General features: G+C 51.7%; 7 protein-coding genes across 7 annotated transcripts; 3 read left to right on the forward strand and 4 right to left on the reverse strand.

The window, feature by feature from the left end:
• Nucleotides 1-1646: 1646 nt before the first annotated feature.
• A1O5_12134 (uncharacterized protein) lies at nucleotides 1647-2648 on the forward strand (the record flags this gene model as incomplete). The annotated part of the gene is made up of 1 exon (XM_007752703.1): nucleotides 1647-2648. The coding sequence occupies one exon, from the start codon at nucleotides 1647-1649 to the stop codon at nucleotides 2646-2648; it is 1002 nt and encodes a 333-aa protein (XP_007750893.1).
• Nucleotides 2649-4283: 1635 nt separating this feature from the next.
• On the reverse strand, nucleotides 4284-4770 carry A1O5_12135 (uncharacterized protein; the record flags this gene model as incomplete). Its single annotated transcript, XM_007752704.1, has 3 exons — nucleotides 4284-4340; nucleotides 4419-4542; nucleotides 4607-4770. 3 exons carry the CDS (start codon nucleotides 4768-4770, stop codon nucleotides 4284-4286), a joined length of 345 nt encoding a protein of 114 aa, XP_007750894.1.
• A 2029-nt stretch (nucleotides 4771-6799) lies between these two features.
• Nucleotides 6800-8734, reverse strand: A1O5_12136 (uncharacterized protein; the record flags this gene model as incomplete). Its single annotated transcript, XM_007752705.1, has 3 exons — nucleotides 6800-8078; nucleotides 8129-8404; nucleotides 8454-8734. The coding sequence occupies 3 exons, from the start codon at nucleotides 8732-8734 to the stop codon at nucleotides 6800-6802; spliced, it is 1836 nt and encodes a 611-aa protein (XP_007750895.1).
• A 2296-nt stretch (nucleotides 8735-11030) lies between these two features.
• On the forward strand, nucleotides 11031-12290 carry A1O5_12137 (uncharacterized protein; the record flags this gene model as incomplete). Its single annotated transcript, XM_007752706.1, has 2 exons — nucleotides 11031-11250; nucleotides 11401-12290. The coding sequence occupies 2 exons, from the start codon at nucleotides 11031-11033 to the stop codon at nucleotides 12288-12290; spliced, it is 1110 nt and encodes a 369-aa protein (XP_007750896.1).
• A 101-nt stretch (nucleotides 12291-12391) lies between these two features.
• On the reverse strand, nucleotides 12392-14202 carry A1O5_12138 (uncharacterized protein; the record flags this gene model as incomplete). The annotated part of the gene is made up of 3 exons (XM_007752707.1): nucleotides 12392-13016; nucleotides 13093-13922; nucleotides 13987-14202. 3 exons carry the CDS (start codon nucleotides 14200-14202, stop codon nucleotides 12392-12394), a joined length of 1671 nt encoding a protein of 556 aa, XP_007750897.1.
• A 900-nt stretch (nucleotides 14203-15102) lies between these two features.
• Nucleotides 15103-16309, reverse strand: A1O5_12139 (uncharacterized protein; the record flags this gene model as incomplete). Its single annotated transcript, XM_007752708.1, has 3 exons — nucleotides 15103-15358; nucleotides 15493-15886; nucleotides 15940-16309. 3 exons carry the CDS (start codon nucleotides 16307-16309, stop codon nucleotides 15103-15105), a joined length of 1020 nt encoding a protein of 339 aa, XP_007750898.1.
• A 1812-nt stretch (nucleotides 16310-18121) lies between these two features.
• On the forward strand, nucleotides 18122-19594 carry A1O5_12140 (uncharacterized protein; the record flags this gene model as incomplete). Its single annotated transcript, XM_007752709.1, has 1 exon — nucleotides 18122-19594. The coding sequence occupies one exon, from the start codon at nucleotides 18122-18124 to the stop codon at nucleotides 19592-19594; it is 1473 nt and encodes a 490-aa protein (XP_007750899.1).
• Nucleotides 19595-19673: the final 79 nt, after the last annotated feature.

A 19673-nucleotide genomic window follows, 5' to 3' on the forward strand; every position in this document is an offset into this window, starting at 1 on the left:
GGGCGTCTGACTTTTCTGACATTGCTGCACTGAGCCTGCAATGTTGAAAGCGGTTTGCGCAGAGCAGGTGCGCAACACGTCTTCAAGTTTGTTTCTGCCAAGCATTTCCCCGCGCCTAGCCTCTAACAAAAGCCCGTCGCATGAGCCCACCAGCCCTAACTTGCCCTAACCCAATGTTTTGTACCGGGGTAGCCAGGAAGGTTAGCTGGCGCCAGCTGGCGCCTAATAAATGCGCCGTGGAGCCGTTAGAGGCTTGGCGTTTCTTACACCTACTTGTACGACGTAGCTACCCCTGTATCTCGGTACTCGCGAACAAAAAAACCCTAATTGCCATATACGGTTTGATCCTAGAGGTGAGCGAAGGCTACTTTAACCCGAACACCAACCGAGTCTTCTAGCTGAGCATCACTGACCACTTCTTGAGCATCACACTGACCTAGAAGAGGACACCTAATCTGACTCTTGAGCGATCGGCTAGTCGGCTATTACAGTATACCTGCCTCCTAGCTGGATATCTATTTTAGGCGGGCGTTAGGAAACCTAGTACGAGATAGGTTCGCTGTCTTTGCGCCGCTGCCTAAATTTTCTTGTAACCCCGGACCTAGCGGTGTGACAGGTTGCGTGGTTGAATCGTCCGTCATAAGGAATCATGGTGGTCCACGTGCAGAGACGCCTAAAATCTCCGCTAAACTGCGAGTACCTGTTCTTGTGGCCCGCAATTTCACGATGCGTCGAAGCATAGGGCCTGGAGATGTCATATGGCTCGCCCCCCTCCTTCCCCATCAGCAGCCTATGGACTCGCGCCTAAGCTATTCTAAAGGTGTCAGGGGCGGAACGAAGACTTTGTCAAATGCTTTGCTCTTCTCTATCTGAGAGCGAGTGCTCTCGCCTATCTCTGAGGCACCAGAGTGCAAAGCCGCTACTCCTGGCCTGGCCTCGCCAGGAGGAAGGTGGTGGCGGCACCTACAGTACCTCAAGACTTGCCCAAAGGTAGGTGCGCACCCACAAAATGGGTCAGTTGATGTAGGTGGGACTGAGCACTTGGACTTCAAGTTCTCATCACTAGCCTCACCTCCACGATTGCTTTCACGCATTAGAGAGCCACACCGTCCTTGAGCTTTCTGTTCTGAAAGCTCGAGATGTCCGAGGTTTGATAGGTTTTCTCAAATAATTCTTATGCGAGACACCCTGCGACCATGGCGCTTGCCGTTCGAAGTGCTGCACCGTTGCAACCAGAAATAAGGCTGGCACAGGTTCTCTCTGAATATGAAGCTCTGCTCACGGACGGCGAGAAGACAAGATTCCGCGACCTGCGATCGGAACGACCTCCTACTGTCTCAGATGTGATGAAACTCACAGATGAAATCGATCGCAACCACAGCCGTCGCAGGAGTCGCCGCTGCTTTGGACCAGTTTGAAAGAGAGCAAGTTACATACCAACTATGGCTCCGCTTACCCGATAACAGGGTTACAGTGGTATCGCTTCCGTGGTCTCCAGAACACTGGTCATGCCTCGAGGAACGTTTCTTGAAATGGAGTCTCGACAACGCCCATGAAGCTATCCTTTCCAAAGTTATGGAAAGAATTCGAGACGAATCTGAAAAAAAAAGCTTGGGCCCCCGGAAGGTGGACTTCGGCTACTGAACATGCTCCTAAAGCAGGGCAAAGAATTCAGGGTGGGAGGTCAAGTTCACTGCCTCTTGCTGACATTGCCGAACTCGTTTGCTGAGAGGACGTTTCTTGTCCCCCTATTGAAAACAGCCGTCGACTACGCGGCGGTTTCTGATAACTCATTTATGTGTGGGCTTGCATGGTGCGCAAAACTTACCGCGCAAGAGGAACATACGAAGGTATTACTTGTAAACACTAGTTTTACAGGTTCGGACACTGAAGACCCAATCGCCGTTTCGATGACAGCTGCAACAGAAGGGTGGTTGGAGGTGATCAAGGTACTTCTCTCCGAGAAGCCAATGCTAATCAATTCTAAAGACGCGCACAACAGAACGCTACTTATGGGGGCTGCTATGGCCAACCGGACGGAAATGGTCAAGCTGTTGTTGATGCGACAGGACGTCGAGACCGAGGTTCAGGACACTCATGGATTCACTGCACTATCTCTAGCTGTCGACCATTGTAATGAGGAGACAGTTAAGTTATTGTTGCCCTACGGCGATGTCAATGTCAACACAAAGAATCTCAACGAGACAACACCCCTCCAGCTGGCTTCAGAGCTTAGAAGCGCAGGCATCGTGAAGCTACTCCTTACCCGAGAGGATATTCAGGTCAACGCTGCCGATAACGATGGTATGACTGCACTGACTAGTGCTGTACGCCATGTGTCTAAGGATAAATCACGAGAAACGCTGGGGAGGGAGACAAAACTCTTACAGAAGCAATTACGAACAGTCCAGACCGGGCAAGAAGTCAGCTATATCAAGGCCCTGTTCTTTTTCGAAAAGCACAACCCAAGGATCATTGCAATATCACCACCGGTTCGCTTTCTCCGTCAAGAGAAGCGAACCGAACAGCACGAGGCGAAACTTGTCACACGGACGACGCCGAGGGGGATGCTGAGAATACGCAAGTACAAAACATACGCGAGGTCTCACCGTTACCCTGCCTATTACCAAACAGGATTGATAACTTGAGTGCCGCTGAAAGCGGCGGTATTCCCCTGTCTCAGACGAATTGTCATGCCGGTGGTCAGTTGAGTCTGAACACTGAGCCCTTGCTTGACGCTAATAGGGCCTCGCAACAATCGCACTTAAGTCAGATAAAATCTTCGTTCGGAACAGATGGATTGTCCTCCGGCTATACCAATTTCTTGACGAGCATGACAACGCGCCACTTCTTTTAGGGTGTCCATATTGTCGGGCGCGCTTGTGGGCTCCCCCGCACACCGCCAATCAGGGAGAACCACGAGCAGGTGAAGACGACGGCGTCACGGACACGGAACGGGATGCAGAGGTTGCAGAGGTTGCAGAGGGTGATGCGAAGTATAGCTATGAGGAACATCAGTTCCTCTACCCAATGAGGATTCTTTGCCCGATATATAATCGGATTGCAATGTGTGCTGAAACAGGATGCAGGTTCGCGTTCGGGATGACTCGTTCAGAGCTTCACAGGAGATGACTCCAGGTTGTACCGAGTACACCCCTAGTTCCTCGTCAGAGTCAGCTTGAGAAGATCAGCCACAGGTATGTCTTGGCAAGTCGCTGTGACCCAACGGAGGACATGCCGATTCTACAGGGCCATGGAGGACCTGTCCGACTATAATACTCGTTCAGTAAATTAACACAGGGGTTATTGACGCTAGTCCGATAGTCCTCGGCCGAGGACTAACGTGACGGTTTTTACATGTCTTGGCTGCCTTGTTAGTCAATAGTAGGGAAATATAGGGATGTGCCCCCCAGAAAGTGTATAGCAGGCCTCGTCTCCATAGAATTGCGCCTTGAGCGCCTTGATTCCCTTGCTCTACACCAAGTGGAGGAGAAACTGCTCGCAGCTCTCCTCATATTGAGATGATTGTCGTACCGCCCTGTGCTTCGCCCTGACTTGCGCGAACCCGGAGAAAGAACGCCGGTTATCAGACCCTTCTTTCCCTATGTTCCGCTGAAACGCATCATCTCGTGAAGTCCCCATCAACTGAGGCTGCTTTGCTTTGACCGTCGGCATACTGTAAGAACCAGTCGTGGAAGCTGAGGAACAGACAGTTTTTCTTGTTGCCAACCACAATGCCGGCCATCAACAGGCCGGAATGGTTGGGGAGTATAAGCACACGATCCGTCGGCTTGAGGCTCAATGGTAGCCAAAAGCGGTAAATGACATAGTGAGAGCTACAGGAGCCCTGGGAAATGGAGAGGATCCGTAGCCTGCTACATCGGTAAACGGCTCACCAGATTGGGAGTCTATCAAGCTTCTGTTGCCACACGGTAGGTAAAGATCGTCTTTGGACAAACCAACCAACTGAGGATATAGACGGAAACCAGATTCGCAACAGTGGACCAGCAAGAAGTCGGCACATGATGTCAGAGCGTTGAAGCCACCCCTCGGTAGCTCCATCCTGTCATGCGCGTCTACTAAGGTGCCCATTCTCAAGTTGATTCGACGTTTCGCGAGCACAAAGAACCGAAAATGATGAATATGTTCGATGAAATCCCACATCCACAGGAAGCCATGTGTTTTTTTTTTGTTTTTTTTTTGCATTTCCACATTCAGACAAACGCCGTCTTCTCCAGTCAGCACTCTGCTCACTGGCCTAATGCGCAACTTGAGCTGAGGACCTAATGACCACCTCGTGGGCCAATACTATCGTTTCTAGAGCCTTGTCTCTCTGCGTCCTGTGAGAAAGGCACCATCAGCCTTTGAGTTTCGAGGTTGGCAGAGCAGTGAGGTATTGATGTTAGACAAATGCGTACCCATTTCTCTTGCAGAAGACCATTTCCTAGAATCGCCCTGATAATTTCCTCCTGATCGTTGGTCCCAAACTCTTCGTCGAGCAGTGCATTCGAGGCTACAAGTAGTTGTCCTTGAGTTCCGTGCCTAATCCAAGGCCTATCAGTATTTTGGGCTGGTCTTCCGAGCAGTCATGAGAGATAGGGCTCACCTTTGAGTAACAAAGATCTCAAATGCCTTAACAACTTGTACCAGAGGGGTGGTCTGATCCGCTTTCCACGTCTCGACGGCTTCCGGATTGTCAACAAAAACAACAAACTCGTTCTCTTTGCCCTTGAAGTAAATCCTGGTCTGTTTTGCTTCTCCACGAGCCATGATCGCTATTGCTTCACGAGTTCCAAGATTCGCTAGTTGCTATTTGCATTTATGTAAATGTTGAAAGATTGCATCTGTGGTTATCGCGTGTTGGGAAGTGAGATGGAGTGAGGGAGGTTGGGGGACCTCTCAAGCTTGGTGCGCGTAAGTGGCGCTCCGAGTTACCCTTAACAGATAAACCTGTTCTGTAAGCTGGCGAATTACCTGGAATACAGTGCTGGAAGTTAAGTTTCTTAGAGACAGGTGCTCACACGCCCAGGACCCTTGCAGAGACCCACGTGGGCCCACACGACGAAAGGCCTTTTGTATGCAAGTGTTGGGGGTTGTGGACGAGACTTCGCGGTTGTTGCGCCGACACAAGGAGGTTCACAAGCGCGGGGCTCTGAATTACTTGCAGGTGTAAAGCGGAGGGTGTAGGACCTCTCGCTCGTACTAGCGGGGGGAGAAGGTGAGAAGTTATGAAGGGAAGTGAAAACAGGACAAGGATGGAAGGACGATTCGCACCAATCAGTGTAATGGGGTCGTTACAAGCGCTCAAAAGAGGAAACTCCGCCTGCTCCCGGCATACCTAAGCTGTAATGACGGCGACGACTGACTGAATGGCCAGAGGATAAAGCTGAGAATTGTTGCAAGTTGCTCGCCGGAACAACAAATCCGATAATCCCTATTACAAACGAGGTTCTCAGAACATGAGGCCAGTGATCCTTGTCACTTTTGCAAGAGTCTAAAATGGCATCATGAACCATGGTTCTGCAAAGCTCTCTGGAAACGACGCTAGCAAAATCACCACCGATCCTACTATTTCCAGACGTCAAAATGAACCATTATTTTCACGGGCTACCAGAAGAGAATCACCCATGGTCCGTGTCAGCTGGTGACGAAAAGACTCTGAAAGTGTGGGACCACCTCCGATGATCGATGTCTATGGATTGCCAAGAAATTCGAGAGAGTCCAAACCCACTGTGTGTCGATTTTGGCCGAGGAGAAGTTCAATAATCCCTGCTAGTCCCCGACAGTCACACCTTCAAGCAACACATAGAAGAAGGGTGACCCTTGTTTAGCGCGAGACATTGACCATCGAAAGTTGTGTCGTTGCCCGGCTCTTCGACCTCCCCCCAGCAAATGTATCATATTCAGCCCGTGCGCAAATGGCGTCGACCTGCAGGAAACACGACTTGGCCCAACGCGCTCCCAGCCGAGGTGTTCTTGACGACGACAATGCCGTGTCGCATATTCCTTCAAAATGGCGAGTGGAACGAACCGGAACACTAATGAGGACTTGGGCCTACGGCACTCCGAAACAGCAGCATTTTGGACATCACAAAACCAATGGCTGTTTAATTTTCCTCTATATTATCCGAGGCACAGAATCACAGGGGTCAAAAATGACGAGGGAGTAAAGAAGACTCTCCCACCGTTTTCACATGATTCCGAGACTACGCTCGCTGCGCGTTCGCCCCGAACCACTCTTTGGATTTCTTGACACCACTTCGAAGGTACAGTACAGTAGAGTGTCGGTATCAGTGCCAATGTCAGTGTGTTTAGTCTTGGGTGGGATGTTACAATTGATGAATGTTACTGCACTGGCAGGGCCTGAGAACGTGGTTTTTGCGCCCAACCCTCGCGCCAACCTCATTGTAATTCTACTTGCTCGATTGGAGAACGGGCTGCTTTTGTGTTTCAGCCTCTCGACATCAGCCACCGAATTCTTCTTGATAATCAGTTGGGCGAGACATATACTTGGCTAGGGTATTCCATCACAAAGAAACATCTCATTCAAAATGGTGGGCCAGCCCATCCACATCTTAGGGACAACCCTATCCTTAATGCAGAGTGTCCCAATTATAAAACTAGAACGTAGCCTTTGAAAAGACCGGAAATTTAACGACCGTATCGCCCTTCACGTTGCCGCACCAGCTGCAACACGTGGAAGCCCTCGATATCACAGCCAACTTTGGGCTCTTTTACCACTCCTGAAGTGACAGACACTCGGCGTTGAGCAAATCAGCAGCAGGGTACATGCGAGATGTCAGGTCGACAAATGACGGGGTAATCGGGGTTCATCCTCAGTGTACGGCACTCCAGCTCCCTCCCTGGCCAAGTCATTGATCCAACGTTGATTAGGTTGAAACTCCCTGTCAGCGGCAACGGCAGCTACCAGATACGTCCAAGCGAGCGCATTGCCCACGGTGTGAACCTCGTCGCTGATATGATTAGTTGCGTAATTGCTCATGCGAGAGTACAACTCCTCATCGGTGAAGAGACCATGCAGGTATTTGGCGACTGCCTCAATGTCGCCCCTAGGAACGAGAAACCCACTCTTTCCGTGTTCAATCTGCAGGGGTATGCCTCCGGTATTGGTGGCGATGACAGGCTTGCCTTTGCGCAGAGCCTCAGATACCTTGACCTCGAACCCTTCTCTCGACGACAACTGCAGCACGACGCTTGCCTTGGATAGTATTGCATTCGGCATCTGATCAATGGGCCCAAACCGGATGACGACGATGTCTTTCTTGAGCTCGGGGAATTCTCTGGAGATCAGTTCGATGGTCTGGTCATAGCTTTTTGCTCCGTCAGGATCGTCAATGGAGCCGTCGCCGCAAATTATCAGTTGAGGCTGCTTCTCGATTGCTTCTTCTTTCATGTACTGGCGTCTGAGCTTGCCGTAGCTTCTAACCACTTCGGGAATCCCTTTGGAGGGGTCAAAGCGCGCAATCTGTGCGATGTAAGGACGTCTTGGATATTCCAGTGCAGGGACGCCTTGGTCATGACAGCTATCTCGAAGCTCGTGTAGGTAATATTGGATATCCCACTCATCCATTGTCTTATTCAGACCATCGAGCCAGTCCGAGGTAGCAGGAAGCCAGCCCACGGACGCTGGTTTCACGTCGTGCGGCACGAAGGATCTCACCGGATGGCTGATGAACACGTCGGCAAGTCTAATGCTTTCCCACAGCGTTTCCCAGACATGGTGTGCCGCGCTCCCTTTCTGACGAACGAGATCATCACGGATTTCAATATGGCTCCTGAAGATGACTGGACGATCTGGATCCACGCTTTTTGAGATCTTCACCAGTTCTGGCATTTGTGGATCCTCAACAATTATAACGTCCGCACCGTTCTCGGAACGTTTCTTGAGAGGACCGTTCGCCGAGAGCCAATACCTTTCGGCATTTTCCCGGATCCAGGTTGATAGTGATCGTAATTGTTCATCTGTGGCCCGTATATCTGGCGTTGCGGCGCCTTGCAGAATGTTGTGGTTGGTCTTTGTCAACCGGAAGACCTCTGGTCGTGGTTTCGGGACGTACCTCACTCAATCAGTAAACTCTACTCAAAGGATGAATCGATTCCCTGATACCATTCTACACGAACTCCCTGAATTCTCAAGAATCTCAGGAGGGCGTGGCGGCTCAGCGCGACTCCCCCGCCTTGTGGTGTCGCGCTGAAAAAGGCGAAGCGAAGATTCTGTTCTTTGATTCGGCTGATCCAATAATTGACCGCGCGCCATGTGGTCGGCCTTACGGTTTTCTCGTAGTCTGAGAGAGTCGTGATCTGGCACTGCCCAGCAACATCCACTTGCACTTCATTGCGATGGTTAATGGACAGTCGAGGCTGCTTTGTCGGACCGAAGAGACTGGGTCGATAAGCCACATCAGTCATAGAAACCGGTTTACAGGCCTTACGTCAAGCACTTTCGGGCTACCAAATCTGCCAGTTCATCAACATCTTCGCCTTTCTGTGCACCTATCATCGTTGCTCCTGTGAACACAGTTGGCACAGTGTCGAGAACTGCCCAGAGCTGGGTACAAAGATTTGGAACTTCATCTGCAAGCTCAGCCGTTACGCCAACACCTAGGATTTTGGAACGATGGGTTTCGCGGTAAGTTGCGAGGGTGGATACAATATGTTTCTCGATTATAAAAGCTTTCCTCTCTGGTGAAATCTGGTCCACCCAATCGATCATGTCTGGAACAGGCAATTAGTCTCATCCAGATATCATTACTCGCTTCCCTACCGACACGGAAATTAACATTGTAAATGCTGTCATGCAAGCTGAAGCCCAAATAAATGTTCGATCCCTTGACAGGGAAGATGGCTAAGCCAGCCCAGATGTCCTAATTTGATGTGAGTGGACCAAGGTCAATAATCATTAAGAAACTCCATACGTTGTAGCTGCGGTCGTGATCTTCAACCTCAACGTCTAGCTTCCGCGGGCCCCGTTGGTAGTCAGGCACCTGCCCCATAAATGGATAGATGCACTTTGCTTGAAACTGGGTGCCGTCCTCTGAGTAAGATGGGTGAAACATGGTTTGACCTTGTTGACTAGATATCTCCCCTAAGAACAAAAAGAAAAGAAAGAAAAACAGATGGTGCCTGCAACGTGCGAAGTATTTGGTAGTTCAAGTTTAGTCTGGAAGGTCCTCAACTAATTGATCTAACTCGATTTCATAGAGCGCTGCTAGATGGCCGGTTATGTGCCATTAGCTAATATCTTGAAGGGAAATGGTCTTATAAGAACAATGACCGGAGGACGAGGATTACGAGGAGAGGGGTTGAGGTCAGCCGTGGCCGAACTCAGCACGCCAATGAATGCCAGTAGGAAAGAACATTTGAAACGTCGCTCACATCCGCGATCTGATTCGGACAAGCCACGGCCGCGGAACAAGAATTTTGCAAGTTACGACACCACCGTTGCAAATGGCAGTATTGGGTTTCCGTTAACCCGCGAGGTTTACGAGCTTGATAACCCCTGGCTAGGTTTGTATGACCGAAGCTTCCGGATCCCACGGGTGAGGGTGCTGCTTCTTCAAACCACGCAGCGGACTCCGGAGCATTGACTGCAATTGGAGGCCACGATTCGGTGCTGGACAGCTCGAGCGTGTGTTGGTTGCAATATGCGAAGAAGAAAAGCGAACGGCGAAATCATATTGTTGCCCTCCCATTGGCGAGGATCAAATCACTTTATTTCGTTGCGATGGTGGCCCCTTAAAATTGAGGTTATACTGTATAAGTTGAAGCGTTGATATCCTTGTTTCACCAAGCATTGTATTCGTCTCTTTTACTCTCCGGATACCACAGATTCAATCCTCTGCTCAGACGGCTGTTCGATAACCCTGACCACATACGCTGAAATCAAACCTTCCTCAAAGGAGCCCGAAGTGACAACCTTTAGGTCTCGAAGTGCTGTTCTCGCCACCGGAAGTAGAGGCCCAGCGATGGCCTTTTGCCTTATTCCCCACCGCATTGCCCGCGAGACCCTTCTAGTAAGATCATTGTCCCGAAAAGGTAACCATTGATCGATGTTCATGGAGTTGGAAACACCCGTGTTCGCCCAAAGTTGCCTCCCCAGCAGCAATTCCGCTCGATTTGGATCTTCAAAGCTTCGAGATCCCCCAGTCTATATGGTGTTTCACTCAACAGCCAACAGAAACGATGGCTGCTTGTGGCTGCTTGTGGCTGCTTGTGGCTGTTTGTGGCTGCTGAGGCCACGGCTTCGCACTGACCAAGTATTCGATAAGCGACCTGTAGTGACGGAAACGTTGAAAACGAAATCCTGCCTTATTCACAAAATACATTGTCGCTCAGTCATAAGATTGTGCACGCACACAAGATATAGCTATATACCTGCGCCAATATCAATTATATGCTTCTTTTTGGAACAGGGCTTAAAGGGAAGGCAAACGAAATAGCACAAAGGTGCACCCATCGCCTGGTATTGAAGGAGCAGTCAGCATCGCTGCGTAGTTCGACAGGGACGGCGTCCAAGTGTAATGGTGGCGTTTCAACGTTTTCTCCTGAAAAGGAACACGAAAGAATGAGCATCACATAGAAGATGATTCGTTTCGATTTGGCGCTAACAAGACGTGCAGAAGGTGCTCTTGATCACCAGTCAAGATGAAGGTGCTAGGAACTATAGCTATACAGCCTTGACTTGACTTGACTTGACTTCATTTGCCCTGACCTCTCTCTAGGCTATACAGCCGTGGACTGAACCGCCCTCCCCATTGCGCACACACCGTGACTTTCTCCCGCAAAAAGCTAAGGAAGAAGTGGGGTAATCCTCGCCTAGTAAGATCTCCTCCAATGACCGATGATCTTCTCCAGCCCCTCCTTTCAGAAGGGATCAAATCACGTGCGACCGTGTCAGTGATGGTTTCGCGCGGTGCAGTGTTCGCGTCGAGCCGCATGTGTCAATTCTTGGGCCGATTCTTTCCCATCACATCATCTCGATCTCCAAACGCGTCCTGTACCTGTGCACAATGGCCAGCAACGAGGACAAGGATCGAATTACATGGTCTCCGTATGGTCCACCATCCCATCCTGAGAAACCCCAAGAGCGCCCAGCACACCGGCACATTCACTTCAAACATCCCGGCTGCGACACCACCCTCTTCACTCTCCCCCCTCTGGATGCTGGCGGTATCCATCATGAGACAGTACGCATTGCTTGCGGTATTCTCGATAACAATACATGGGACGGTTTCTTCTCTTTGGACAAGCATGGAAAACATCCGGTCCCGGAATCAGAAAGGATATTGAGAGAGAAAGTATAACTATTTCCAGACATCACCATCGCTGAGTGGTAACGATCGTCTTTTATTTTCCTGCTATACATCTAATGGGAACTAGATTTGAACTATGCCGTAACTCCCACGTTCGAGCACTGGTGCTTTCCCTATGGCGATCTCCCTCCCCGCTGGCGCGAAATCCCAGACTTCCAGCAGAAATCACGGCCGGATCGCGACAGCGCTTGCCGAATATCGCAATGTGAGGAGGGTGTTGAAGATGCACACTTAGTTCCCAGCGCCGAAAGGCAATGGTTCAACAACAATATGGCTGTATACATTCACTCCGCAAAGGCAGATAAGCTCAAAGAGTCCGATAACAGCATTCGTCTGCGGAGCGATATACATACCATTTTCGATGCGAAGCGCTTTGCCATCGTACCAATCGAGGGACGCTTAGTGGTCTATTGCATGAACACTAACCTTGGTTCGCAAGTTGAAGGTCTTTATCACGGTGTCGAAATACACAGAATTCGAAACTCGGGCTTCCTCAGCCAGTTTTTATTCGCACGTTTCGCGTACACGGTTTTTGAGCGCCTTCGAGCATTCTTGGAAGCAAACACTACAAGGAAACTTCGGCTTCGCGTGGACCATGAGCCAAAAGAGGAGATGTGTAGCCCGGAACGTTGCTTGCGGCTCGCCAGCGATACAGCATATCAGGGCAAATCTCGCAGCGTTAGTCCGAAGAAGCGCCCCCGTCCTGACACCGAACCGAATGATGATAACTGGTCGGAGACCGATTTTCGAGGCCGAAAAAGAAGACGCAGTGATGACACTGAGTCATTCTCTGTCTCGCTCCCCAGCAGCGTGGGCTACTCAGCAGATTTATTAATTGGAACACCTGGAACTCCTCCAACGCCAGCACCTAAGACCGAGAACACAACCGATATCAGGTTTGACTTGAAAACCGAAAGACACCAGTCAAACCCCCAAAACGAACAGGCTCTGTCTTGAGATAAATAAAAGCTCCTGTTATTCCTATCCGCAAAGCAGTACAAACCACAGAAGACCGCCCAAGCAATACCAACACCGAATAAACCCTTCCAAAAAGCCCTCTACCACTGCTTCACCCTCTTCAGTGTTACCTTAAGGCCGTCTCTTGGTTTTGACGTGATGATTCCCGCCGGAACCACTTCTTCATCGGGATTGAGCAAAGCCCATTCAAAGGCTCCAACAAAAGCAGCCACCAACGCCCTAAGCTCTGCTCGGGCGAAATTCTGTCCAATGCAACTACGCTGGCCGTGAAGGAACGTCATGGTGGCATAGTTGGTCGACGCACCACCCGTTTGATTTGGCTTACCGGTCTCAGGGTCGATCCATCTTTCTGGCTTGAAGACATGAGCGTCGGGACCCCATAACTCTGGATCATTGTTGACTGCCCAGGGAGCCATTATGATCTTAGTGCCTGCGGCAACTGGGTGGCCCATTAATGTAGTATTTCGCTTGGTTGTTCTCATCGTCACGGGTACAGCAGGTAGGACCCGGAGAGCCTCGCTGCAGACGCCGTTAAGCAGAGGTAGCGACTCTAGCACCGAAGCAATGCTCGTGTCTTGGGAGTTGTTCGGTGAGAATCCATTCGGGATTGCCGCGTGTATCTCGGCACGGAGGCGGGATTGAATATCAGGATGAAGGGCAAGAAGGTATGCTACCCATGTGAAGCTCGAGGAGGTCGTTTCATGGCTAATTGGCGAAGTCCGTGATCAGAGAGAGGCTGCAAATTTTTCAAGCGCTAGGGGGGAAGAGAATTTATGCTTACCCAGCTGCAATGATTGTCAGAAGTTGATCTACGAGCTCTTCGTCTGAGAAAATGTTCGACTTGATCAACAAGCCCAGAGTGTCGATGGCTTCGTCTTCTGAACCCTTCATTCCCTCTCGTTTTTCTCGCACAAACCGCCTGCAGATCAGTCTCAACTGAGCATTGAGCTCATCAAACCGTTGGGCGACAGGGCGGCATAGCCATGATGCGAGCTCGCTACTTCCAAGTAAGGACACAGCTGCGAATACTTGCCGGCCCACAGAAGGGTTCACCAGTTGATCGTAGATTTTGGCCATTTCGTCGTCCGAATTCTCCAGCGTGTTGAAATTTCGACCCAAGCCTGCGACACCGATAATATCCAAGGTTGCTTTCGGGGCAAAATGCTCGATGTCCACCGCTCCAGGTGGCAGTTGTTTGTCCTCTGCATGCCTCCGGTCTTGTCCAAAGGCTTCAGCATCAATCACCTCGGTCATCTTGACAGACTTCTCCCAAAACAAGGGATACAGCAGCTTGATTTGTCGAAAAGCAAAGCTAGGCATGCTGTGTTTGCGTTGGTGTTTGTGTTGGTCACCTTCAGCTGCGACCAGTCCGTCACCGATCAAACGACGGAGAAAGACACGGTCCTTTTCAGGCTTGGGGAATTCATATGATCTGGTGACCAAGATCTCGGCCAGCGCCTTGGGGCTCGTCACCAGCAACTGGTCGGCGTTCAAGAAACCCTTGAGCCGAATGAGACCGTCGTTGGGGACTTTGAGGGTGAATTTTCGATAGTCCCCGCCTCGCGGGAGTCTGAACTGGGACAAGCTGTGGCCCAAGACGGGATAGCCACCCTAAGACGCAGGTATTAATCCTCCCGCCTTGTCAACCCCGTTCTAGGCAGCGCGGCAGACGTACCTTTGGAGTGGGAAGATCTCGAAGCGGGCTGACGAAATTTGGATAGATGAATATGAGATAGAGGAACCACAATGCAAAGTCGAGGAGCGTGAAGCTGAGAAAGGCCGGGTTGAATCCATCGACCGGGGCATACTGGCGAGCCGTCGCAAGCAACACCACAGCCTGCAGAGCCGCAGAACAGACCAGGAGTAACGGCGTAGGGATGGTGAAAGCCATCGCCGTGGTTGTCGAAGGCGATAATATCGAAAACAGTTCAATCCCAAGAGAGAAGAAGCATTGGTCCCGAGCAGCAGCAGCAGCAGCAGCAGCGGCAGCAGGATCTCCTCGGCGTCCAGTATACCTATACAATATATCAACGCGGGGACGTGCTAACCCAGTACAGTGATAAATCCTCACGGGGGAATCTGTCGCTCGAGCAATAATAATAATAATATTGTCAATATTATGTTTGTCCCTCCAGAGGTCGAAATAGAGCCGCGGTATCAAGAGCCCAGGACGGTGCAAATTTCCACCGAGGGCCCCGCAATTCGCGATCCTGCAGCAATGGAGAAAGGTAGGTAGATCGATCGCTCGGTGGTATGTACGCAGTACGGGGTACGTGCTCGTAGGCTATGAATCCTTTCCCGGATTCTGATGAAGGTGGTGGTGGTGTCGTCGGGCAAAGGTACACTACTGCTGTCGTGGTAGGCTTACGGCTGCCGACGAACAGAGTGCGAGCGTACGTGTTCATCTTGCATCACAGATGTCCGCGCTCCGGGTTATCCGGGGTTGTGGAGGAGGATGCGGCTCGCGAGGTGCGACTGCATGGGTGAGGTGAATCGGTGTTACGATCCCCCAAAGGGGAGGGTGATCTAAGTAATAGCGACTCCATCAGAGTAGATGTCTGTGCAGGCAAGCGGGTGTGATTATTTATCCCGCCCCTTCATAGCAGGGTGCAGGTTGCAGGAGGTTTGTTTGTTTTTATCAAATGGGATTCCTCACCGTCTCTAAATACACCGACGCTCAGCTGGCTGGGCCTCTCTTCTCTTTTTGCACCATCTCCCTTCGACTACCCATGTAGCGAGAGCCATGTTATCTCAATCCCTTGACCCAATCAATGGAATTAATGCCCCAGGGCTAAACTCCTGCCCTTCTTAGCATTTTCGTTACGCTGTCTCGCACAGCCTCCTGGATCCAGAAGGGCATAGCTCTAACGAGAGCCGCACCGGATAATGTAGCTGGGAGGATGATCTGCCCACTGCTGCCAGAGACAAGTTGGTTCACAATGGCATCCGAGACCGTTTCAACCTGAAGAGCCGATCGTCGAAAGCCCTTGTCGGCGTCTTGTAGCTTCTGTGTCATTGGCGTAGAAACCCAGCTAGGATGGACAACGCTGTTCGAGTGTAGGTTAGAAATACGCCCTCAATACGACGGATGCGCTCTCTATACGAGATACGTTCTCCATACGAGCGGCAAGCTTGCCAACACTGCAAACAGCCATTGGTCGAGGGTCAAGATCGTACGTACCTAGTGCGCACTTTTGGGGCGTCGTACCAGTATCTCAACTCTTGCGCAAGGCCTTCATGGAATGCCAGGGCGCTAGCTTTGGAGCATGCATAGGAAATCATGTTGCCGGCCGTGACGAAGCTGGCCATGCTCGCGACCGTGACAATGTGACCGTGATTTTTTCGAATCATGTCTGGAAGGAATTCTTTCACAAGGACGAAGTGGGAGATGGTGTTGACGTCGAAGGTGCGTCGGACACTCGCTTCCGTCCCATTCAGGATCGTGCCTAAATCGCCCACGCCTGCATTGTTGACGAGAATCGTGGGATGTCCGTATGTCTCGCGAACTTCGTTCGCGACATCTCTCACGGCGTCTGACGATGTGATGTTGACTTGGAAGAAGGCGACATTTGACGCTGCCCGGCACCCTGTTAGCGATGCCAACGAGCCGAGACTCGGATGTACAAACGCAGTGGTGTCTTTGGCGCATTGACGTCGAGGATAATCACCTTGACACCTCTCGTGGCCAGGTTTGCCGTTACTTTCTCCCCGATGCCACTCGCGCCTCCTGTGACTACAACGAGTTCCTTACTTCCATCCCAGCGATTGCTTCTTGTCCAGTTGTTGATTGCAAGTCGTGATAGGACACCATTGGTCCTCTTCAGAATTCCAAGAATGAGAAGCAAAGTAAGCGCTTTGGCTGTTTGGGGCGATTGAATAACATCGCAAAGGCTGGCCGGAAGGCGCTCAAGGAGTGATGGAGGAAGCCTAGGCAAAGCGCACAACAACACTCCAGTGAATAGCGGCTCGAGTGCTGCTCCTTTGAATATGGACACCATCGCGTGAGACGAGGGAAGCTTCCCTAGTAAAGAGGCAGGGATCCGTTGAACGTCTATTTTTCCGGAAGGAACTTTTGAAGTTCGTCGACTGGTCTTTCCAGACTTTTTAACGACCCTATGGCACGATGATTCTGCCGCAATATACCAAGAAGTCTTGAATGAAGGCCATTCGAGGCGTGGTGTCAGATCTTTCAGCAGGCTGACCCAAGGCCAGCTTTCAGGCCCCCGGGGTCGGAAATTGCCCCTAACGGGGTGAAACTAATTCCGGTCCATATTGAGCCGGTTGAACGGCGGAATCTGAATCGCAGCCTTGTTCAACTGCGCAATACTCGGTAGCCGTCACAATACCCAGCAGCCCAGATTCAACAGTTGAGCGCTACTCTCTCCATCTCTGTTCTCCACCCTTTATGGACGATCGTCAATAACGAGCCAATAGACAACTCAGACATGGTGCCTCTGGTCCACTTCATCCGGGGTGTGGACATGGGAATATCTTGGCGCCTTGGTTGCTCAGGGTTTACTGGGTATTCACTACAGTCGCTGGCTATGACCAGGTTGTCGCGAACACTGGCTTTTGACGCACAGTCTGGGCTCTGTCCTTTCGCAACACGCTGCGAATTCGGCAAGGCTGCAGCCTAGGCATTTGCGAGATGGCAACGAAGCGGGCGATATCTCGGTTGATGTTGGAGAAGGGTCAATTGCCAACACAACAATAAGGATTCATCAATGGCCCAAGATTGCTCTCGCGTCAACAGCCAAAAAAAAAAAAAAAAGACGGCATCTACAGGTTCCATTGCCCGATTGTTGCGGCATTGACACTCGAGATTGGCGTATTGACCGGGTAACCGAGGCCCGCACAAAGTTTGGCATCAGGGCGAGCAGACTTGACGACTCGACAACAAAACCTACGATTCTAGGCAGCGATAAGGCGTACGATCTATCCGGCATTGTCAATCGACAGCTCCCGTACGACTTTCAGTCTCGGTGTTCTCGAAGGCCATGAGAATTTGCCTAGGCTCAACCCCGCTGGATATCTCGGTGGAAGGACTGAAGAGGAATAGTCTCGGTGGTGGAGTCTCGGAGGTCTGCAAATACGGTTGAAGGGGCAAAGAAAGCAAAACCGAACCCTTGGAAATATCAAACATTGCTTCCTCTTTGGCTGTCTTTTGACCATTTATGCCTCACCTTTGACTGGCTCGGACGACCCGAGTACGCCGTCCCGTCTCAGAGCCAGTCCGTCCTGTTGGACATTCGGAATCGAAGAACGTAACCCCTCTGGCCAACCATCGAAGAGATGGGTTACTGGCTGTGTGTTCCTGGCTCTGACACCTACGACGAACAGTCCACGCAGTCGCGTGAGAGCGCACCAGATCACAACGGCAAAGGCCATGGGTAGTGACGAAAGGCTATGGTCCTACGTTCTCACAGGTGGGTCAAGGGTCTATATTCTGCTTGAATCACCAGATCAAGAGGGTTAATTACCGGTAACATTGGAAACCCTGGTTCCGAATGAGTCAAGATGCGTGTTATTCCCAGTTGATCACATTCCTCTGATACACATACTCCGTTATCATTTTTGCCGACCCAGGATCCAGTTCGCCATCGATCAGTCGCCACACCCAGCCGACGTCTCTTCCCCCCCCCCCAGATTGGGCGTATGTTACCTCGGCCCAAACACGATCAGGCTTTAGGGTTCTGGATCCATGAAGATAAAGAAAAGCAGATAATGTACGGAGCACGTCGCCAAAAGGTAATTCCTGACAGTTCATATTCTCCTTCTGGTGATCTCGTCAGCTACCTTGTCGTTCCACAATGCACGTCCCCGTCGACGGAAGAGACAACTTTGTCGACGTCCTCATCATCGGGGCCGGGATATCTGGCATAAATGCAGCTTATCGGATACAATCCCGGCTGCCAGACCACAAGTATGTCATCCTCGAAGGTCGAGGTGAGATGGGAGGGACGTGGGACTTGTTTCGATATCCCGGGATCCGCTCCGACTCGGACCTGTTCACCTTTGGATTCTCCTGGCATCCGTGGAACCAGAACAACCCCATCGCCGAGGCCTCTGCCATCAAGGCGTACATGAACGACTCGGCGCGTCTCTTTGGCATCGACAAACATATCCTGTTCCGTCACAAGGTCGTCTCGGCCTCGTACTCGTCCGCCGACCAGTTGTGGAGGTTGGCTGTCGACTACAAGGGAGGGGCAACCACGACCTTCTCGACGAGATTCCTGGTCTTCGGCACGGGCTACTACGACTACGAACAGCCGCTCAAGACCGAAATACCGGGCCTCGACCGATTCCAGGGACCCGTCGTCCATCCGCAATTCTGGCCCGAGGACCTTGACTACTCCAACAAGACGGTGGTCATCATCGGAAGCGGCGCGACCGCCGTCACGCTGGTGCCTTCGATGGCCGATCGCGCGGCAAAAGTCACCATGCTGCAACGCAGTCCCTCGTACATCATGTCACTTCCGAACAGGTCCAAGCCGGGATTGTTCGACGCGGTGCTTCCGAACAGTTTCGTGTCCCGGCTCACGCGCTTCAAACTGATCGTCAGGACGCGCCTCTTCTACCTGTTCTGCCGCAAGTTCCCCGACGTCACGAGGCGGCTTCTGCTGCGCGGCGTGCGACGACAGATACCAGACACGGTGGCGGTCGACCCGCACTTCTCGCCGCGATACGACCCCTGGGATCAACGGCTGTGCCTGTGTCCGGACGGCGACTTCTTCAAGAGCCTGCGCAGCGGCAAGGCGGAGGTGAAGACCGACACGATCGACACGGTCCAAGCCGACGGCATCCGCCTGCGGTCCGGCGAAGTTCTGCCCGCCGACATCGTCGTGACCGCCACGGGCCTCAAGCTGCGTCTGGGCGGCGGCATCCAGGTCGACGTCGACGGCGCCCCGTTCGACATGGCCGGCAAACTCATGTGGCACATGGTCATGATGCAGGACCTGCCCAACGCCGCCTTCCTCCTGGGCTACACCAACGCCTCGTGGACGCTGGGCGCGGACGCGTCGTCGCTGTTCCTCACGCGCCTCCTCCGCATGATGGACAAGAAACACATCGACGCCGTCATCCCGCGCCGCGAGCCCGGCGCCGCGATCCAGCCCCAGAAATTCCTCGACCTGAACTCGACCTACCTCAAAGCCGCCGAGAAGGACCTCCCCAAGACCGGCGATCGCGGCCCGTGGAAGCCTCGCACCTACTACTTTTGGGATCTCATGTTTGCAAAGTACGGCCAGATAGGCGAGTCGTTGGAGATGGTCAATGCCGCGTAGTCTCGGTATGGGACCTAGTCCTATTTTCCGCATAATGAAAAAAGCATGGTTCGCATGGGAGGTTTATAGTGCTGGGTTC

The sequence above is a fragment of the Cladophialophora psammophila genome (genome assembly GCF_000585535.1).
Source record: "Cladophialophora psammophila CBS 110553 chromosome Unknown aczJe-supercont1.31, whole genome shotgun sequence".
In the NCBI taxonomy this organism is placed as follows: domain Eukaryota; kingdom Fungi; phylum Ascomycota; class Eurotiomycetes; order Chaetothyriales; family Herpotrichiellaceae; genus Cladophialophora; species Cladophialophora psammophila.